Genomic DNA, 7036 nt, shown 5'->3' with positions numbered 1-7036 from the left:
CTTTTTTTTTTTCTTCCTTCTTCCCTGCAATTATCTGCAAATATAGAATGCACCAGTGTAATAATTTGATACACGTAGTTATTTTATTTTTTTTAAACACAAAAATTTTCCAATTTTTTAACAAGCCCAGTTGGATGTAGTCTCATGTGTTACCCCACAAGGGCCTAATCTAATATTTTTGTTGGGCCAAGGCCCAACAAGAAATGTATTCTCCAGTTCAGAAATGACAAGCTTATTGCTCAAATACCCTAATGGCAGAAAATTTTCTCTTTATCTGAAAAACTAACAAGCACAAATGAAATAATTACAAAAATATGAATAAATTATAGGCTTATGAGCTGACTTCATTCTATCAGGCTCATAAGCATATGCCAATACAAGGGGACAAGAGAAGACAATATTAAAGAAGACAGCAAGGTAATAGTAGCCTATTCTAAGTTGAGAGAAAACCTGTCAGTAGGAAAATATATGGGAGCACCAAGCACACCTTATATGATTGCCCAAAACTTCTTTTTACAAATTAGCACTGTTTCAAGCTTCTTTTCTTTGTTTTCCAGAGAATGTGATTTAACTTCCCATAGAAATTTTGGAGCCAAATCATGGATTCTTGAGGTAATTGCTTCCTCATCTCTAATGATAATGTATCCCTGCATATATTTATATGCTCAATATGAGTCCTGACTCACCAGCATCCAGACATTTAGAAATGTAAGAATGCATCAATACTCAATGCAATGGTAAAAATAAATAGAAAACAAAATAAGCAATGAGAATAAAGAATTACCATCACAAATCAGAAAGAAATTAAGATCAATTTTAGGTTACCATGCAACTAAAAACATCGGATAAACAACAAACAAAATAAAATAAGCTAAAAGCAAAATGGCCCCGAGTAAGGTTTAAGAAAACTACCAACAAAAAATTAGATATTAATATTTGTTTTGTTCCCCAAATCATCAGATGGATATATATGTTGAAATACTTTGGGAGAAATTACAATTGGAGATGGTAGCAGAGTTAATATGCATCAATGAACAGTATGATGCATACACACACTGGACATATAAAAAAGTACAATAGTGTAGTAAGCAGATGATGACAAAAGAAGTTCAAACGCAAGGGGGCATGGCTTTGCAGCTAGTTTCAAAAGGCCCATATCATTCTTCACTCACTTTATAGCATTTAAATTTTTAATTCTTCAGTATTTATAAGCATTAAGAATGATATTTATTCAGGAAAAAAAAAATACCTGAGGTCGTATAACACGGTCCATCTCCAGCATGATATCTTCTAGTAAGCAACCTTCTCCATGGTTTCTATAATGCGTGAAGAGATGATTGGCATGCAACAGATCATATGTGCGAGGATATGTAGAGAATGGTTCACACCTGAAGTAAAAATGTGCATAACAAAATTTGTATATTACTACTGATATCTATCAAAATTAGCATAAAGCAACCATCTGAATTCGATAATCAATTTTTTACCAATCATGAAAAGCACCTAAGAGACCCCTGTCATAAATAGCAGACAATGTATTATTCATGCTCATAGGAACTATATTCATCACCCAAACAGGCAATGTGTTCAAAGCCACAGCAAATCCACCAAGAAAAGCATTCATGTCCATGATGTTTCGTATGTCTGTCTCACTAACATCCATCAGCTTCCAGTAATTTCTGACTTGATTTTTCCAGAACATGGCATCTGAAACAAACTCTTCTTTACTAATACCTGCAATAAGCATGTCCAGAAATTAATGTCAAAGTGAAATGTATCAAATATATTTCTGAGTAATCATAAAGATGATTCCAAATGATGAGGCTAAACATCAGGGTTCATGATTGACAAGTCATTTGTTATCACAACAATTTTTTTTTTTAAATTCAAAAAATCAATATTCAATATGCAAACTAAATTTTTTTTTCTTTTTTTTTTTCTCAAAATTAACAAAGTGCAATAAAAAGTTGCTTTTTAGTAGCTAACCTGCTACCTTATTTTATATCCAGTCGACATGAATTGGACTTATAGCTCCTAAAACAACAGTGTTTTTTTTTTTTTTTGGGTGTGTATGTGCGTCAAATCAAATAAAATAAAAAGAAAAAAAGAAATAGGGGTTTAACTGTGCATTTGACAATAGGACAAGGGTTCCAAATGCATTTGGTCTGATTTTCTTTTTTTCACTGTGCTTATCACCATACAACTGAAAATCTCACAATGCACAATTTTAGAACTCAAGCATCTTTTTTAGTTTTAGTCTTTTTTTTTTTTTTTTTTTTAAATTTACCCCAAAAAAAAAGCATGTCTCAAGTGAAAAAGTTATTAGCTATGAAGCAGGGTAATGAACTGAATGAGGAAAAGAAGAGATAAAAAGTTAGCTATTTAAGCTCACAAAAGGTTAAGGGATAGAAAAATACCTATTTTGATGAGACTCTCTGAATATAAAGAGAGACGCTCAGGCCTGGGAGGGAGTTTCTGAGAATTTGTTTGTGCATCTCTTCTTGTTATACAGTTCCTCAGCGGTGTATTCCATGATGGTTTAATATTATCCACAGTATCACATATACTTATGAGCTTCATTTTGGCATTGTGCATTAGACATGAATCATTTTCCTGTTTAACCCAGATTGCTGTCTGAACTTTTCGAGCAATGAGTTTCCAGCACATTGCTGAAGTCAGATTGACCAATTTTTCCCAAATCAGTGGATAATCTTTATCCTTTCTGTAAGCAGGAGGAGATGAATAGACAAAATATCCATTATATCGCAGAACTCGACTAACTTCTTTCAGTAAAATACCATCTGCAGGGAAAAATATAACAATAAAATTTAGATTCATTGAACTCTGTGAAAATATGGAAGAAGAATTAGAAGATCAACCTTTCCCAAACTCAAGATTATCATAAAGAATAAAGATGTAGAGTGAGGCATTGTCAATCAAGCTTCTCACAACTCCTATACTGAAACAAATCCAGAATCAAAATATATCACCCACAAGAGAATTTGAAGGGAAGTGAAAATGGGAAAAAGAAGTACTAGTTTCTATAACTGGGAATTCTGATGTATTGTATGTTCCTCTTACCCTGCAGGACTGTTAAAAGGTTCTTCTATACGTAGACTAAAAAACTAACTTTAAACTTGTCTCTACAATTCTTATATTATAAAATAAATAAATAAATAAATCATTATGATCTTCTAAATATCCTTAACACGATTATTTAGATACAACTCTACAAGACCACATAGACTTTTAAATAGCATCTGCATGTCAAACATATTCACTGCATCCATCATCCATTCAACTGATTTGATAGTCTGCATTGGTCACAATGACGTGGAAGGTTATGCATACACCAATACAGATATACAAACATGCTAAAAAAAAATTTGATGGATGCATTTAGATATTCATACTTGTTTTACCACTAATACCACAACTGTGGTCTCCCCTCACCCACTCCACTTGTTTCTTTTGCTACTCTATAACCACCAGAACAAATACAAATCAGCGATCCCTTCCTTTGGCAAGTAATTTTCAATTTAATTTTTCTACTTTACATCCACCAAAATAAACAGTAACCAGTCATAACTTCTTTTAGATAAAAATTATTTAGATAGGAAAAAAACATTGCAGTAAGACTGCAAGATTATTCTAATTAGGAATTTTGCAGGAATTTTGTCTGACTCTGATATGTAATTTTTTTCATATTGAAAAATTTTCTACCACTGTGCACATAAATATGTATGAAACAGCAACATACCATTCTCATGCCAATCAACACGACACCTGGAACAGTGAACCATCTCAAAAGAGCTAGAGGGATATGGTAATTGCTTTGTGGCAATAGCAGAGATCATAGCACCAATTCCCCGTTCTAAAGCAAACTGAATCTGATTTTCATGACCATCTTTGGGAGCAAAAGACATTGTTTGTATATCCAAGGGAAGGAGATAAGCCGAGAAGCTAGCAACCCCACAGCCAACATCCAGAACTTGAACAACCCCAGCTGAACGTAGATCACCAGTTTCATTAGTTGTCATATTTCCTAATCTGCATTTAGATTTTTTTTTTTAAAAAAAAAGGAAAAGAAATGCATTTAACTATTTATACATAATATGAAACCAATCCAGTTCTTGGATAATGGAAATGTAATCAAATGATAAAACCAGCTCAAAGGTATTAAGATATATAAGAAAAGATAATCAAAGTTACCTCTGAATGTACTCGGGTGCCCCATGCTTGAAATGTGTACCGCCTCCTGGGAACCACCATAATTGGTCCTTTTCATGCACCCAATTTTGTCCTCCTTTGACTTCAGCAAGATGTGTATGATTAACATTGCTTCGCCACACATAATCCCTGCTGGTTGGCCATTTTATTGGCAATTTATAATCTTCTGGAGGTGGCACCAAGCAAAATAGACGCTTTTCAGGTGGAGGGCAATGCCTCTCTAGCTCTTCTCGTCTAGAAAGATCTAAGCTTGGGAGTATACTTTTCACATAGAAAACATCATGGCAAGGGATATACTCATTAAACTTCAGGGGACATATATTCATCCCACTTTCAGGGATCAACAACGGTGTTTTGCGGTAAGCAAGCGTAATTTTGTTGTGAAACGTGGACAAATCTGCAAGTTTCCAAGACAAAATATTTCATTTAGAAGGGCAAAAGTAAACTATGTTTATGTGAGCCTAGCAAAGCATAGCCACTCCCAAGCGGTGAGGAGGAGAGTTGCAGTAGGTTTATAGTGAAAAAAAGGATCAATATAGCTAACCTCAACTAGTTTGGGATTAAGGCTTAATTGTTGTTATTTTTGATGTTAGAAGGACAAAAGTAGTTAAAAATCAATATTACAAATAAAGTGCAGGACTTCATGATAGTCAAATGGCCACAACTTTCTTGGAGGCCATTACAAATTAAATTGCAGTTTAGGTGAAAAGAAAACACCCACAAAACAAGCTCACATGCATATTCTAAGTGACATGGTTCTATTTAATATTACTTAAACTGCTGTTGGTAATGTGTGTGTATGTAAATGTGATTTGATACATGCTGCTATGCAGGACTGGCAAATTTGAAATGAAGAAGTTCAATTTAGCCCATTTTCAATTTTTTTTGTCCAATTTAGCCCAGAAATTTCAATTTAAGCTCAATATAACATTAAAATAAAGAAAATTAAGAAATTGAACTTATTATTTTTTGGCTTAAATCAAGAAATCAAGAAATTTAGTCCTAAAATTAAGAAATTGAATTTATTAATTTTTTATTTAAATCAAGAAATTAAGAAATTCAGCTAATAAATTTTAATTTTTAGGCTAAATTGAGCTTAAATTGAAACTTCTTGAGCTAATTTGGACAAAAGGGCTAAATTGGACATTTTGCCGAAATGAAATATGTCAAGTACAAAATCTGATCCCAGAAAAAATCTCAACCAATGCAATGAGACTCGAACACTTCACTTCATCATTGCATCAAATGCGTGTACAAAGATCAAATAACGCTTGATCCAATAAAGAATTACATAAAGCTACCGCTTCAACAAGATCTTATTCAATATCCTTAACTTGAATCGTTTTGGTGGTGATAAGCAGTTTCATTCAATACTATGCTAAAAAAAGTCAATGTCAGATTTCTAGAATCTTATTGGCTTCGTTTGGAATAAATCATTTGCAAGAATTAAATTCTCACACAATCATGCATGATTTCTTTTTCTTTGAAATGAATTTGTTTTTAAGTTAAAAAGAATTAAATCCTTTCATTCTAAACAGGGAATTGACCAAATAGAAATCAATTGAATTGAATTCTTGTAAAATTCTAGATTCTTAACAGGGGATTGTAAACTGCTCCAACCATCCTCTGATTTTAAAGAGTCTAATCAATGATGTTTCAAATCATTATTCTTAAGAACTAGAAGTAATCTTCAGTCTTAACAAGCGGATGCAAATGGTCATTTGCAATCCAGAGAAAAGAGACAGTGAAGTAGTAAACCTAATAGAATTGAACCACTTATGCATTCGAAAGCAGTCACATCGGGCAGTGAAAGCTGCCAATGGAATCAAAGTTTCCCCATAACTTTCCCATTCTCTACAATTTTAATGGGGTTTATTGAAAAATAGAAACTGGTTAAATTAGAATTTCCAATTATACAATACTCTAAGCAGCCTACACTCCAACTTAATAGCAAATTGCAATACCAAACAAAGAAAGAAAATAAATAAAACTGAGCTCAAGTGAGACTAGTAAAGTAATTAACTATACTAATGCAAAATAAATAAATAATTCTTCCACCCAAAACTCAGCTCTAAAAAGAGAAAGAATAAAAAAAAATGAAGATCATGCAATAGATCTACACTAAAAGATGTAAACATACCAGGAGAGGAAGAGGAATTAGAGGAGGATGATTGAGAGACATAAATGGGAGCATTGTTGCCAAAGAGAGTGCCTAAGTAGAATGAGCCCACCATTAATAATAAAGCCACCATTATCATCTGCCCTGATTTGGAATCAAAAGCCGAACCCAAAGCGTACCCTCCCATCTCTCTCTCTGTCGGTGGATTGATCTTTGGATTCACTTTTAAGCTTGGAGTAACCAGGGGAACTAACTCGCCATTTCCAGATCTCTCTCTCTCTCTCTCTCTCTCTCTCTCTCTCGAAGAACACCTGAACCAGTACGCTCGCTCTCCCTGTGGTCAGTGCTGCGATTTAATTTGTGGAAGATTAATAATTGAATCAATTAATGAAATAATGATCGGTTAATTAATATAGCCGGCTTTTGTCATGTGAGGAGCGCGTGCCACACTGCTCTTTAGGTATCGAAATTACAAATTAAACCCTGAAGAAAGATTAAGAAATCCCACATCGAAAGTTTGTAAGAGAAAAGGGCATATTTAATACTTTGAAAAAAGGAATGCGCGCGCTGTCACTTCATTTAATGGGGTCTGCTTCGCAGGCTTGTACCTTTGGATTTTCCTTAGCGCCAAGGAAACAGGACCTGAAGTCTGACAGCGGTGATCACATCGTGAGTAACGGCTTGTAA

General features: G+C 33.8%; 1 protein-coding gene across 2 annotated transcripts; it reads right to left on the bottom strand.

Moving 5' to 3' along the window:
- Positions 1–252: 252 nt before the first annotated feature.
- Positions 253–6736, bottom strand: LOC110643524 (probable methyltransferase PMT7). 2 transcript variants are annotated; one of them, XM_058143955.1, is made up of 7 exons: positions 6371–6735; positions 4213–4627; positions 3761–4050; positions 2418–2801; positions 1488–1734; positions 1250–1388; positions 253–647 (listed from the first exon to the last, which is right to left on the bottom strand). In XM_058143955.1, exons 1-7 carry the CDS (start codon positions 6534–6536, stop codon positions 489–491), a joined length of 1800 nt encoding a protein of 599 aa, XP_057999938.1. In that variant the 5' UTR covers positions 6537–6735; the 3' UTR covers positions 253–488. The 2 variants fall into 2 exon arrangements, with proteins under 2 accessions (XP_057999938.1, XP_057999939.1); XM_058143956.1 differs by having other exon boundaries at positions 484–647; positions 1504–1734; positions 6371–6736.
- Between the last annotated feature and the right edge of the window lie 300 nt (positions 6737–7036).

Source organism: Hevea brasiliensis, chromosome 3 (genome assembly GCF_030052815.1).
Source record: "Hevea brasiliensis isolate MT/VB/25A 57/8 chromosome 3, ASM3005281v1, whole genome shotgun sequence".
NCBI lineage: Eukaryota > Viridiplantae > Streptophyta > Magnoliopsida > Malpighiales > Euphorbiaceae > Hevea > Hevea brasiliensis.
Note: the sequence above shows the minus strand (reverse complement) of the source record. Positions and strands in the feature narration are given on the sequence as shown.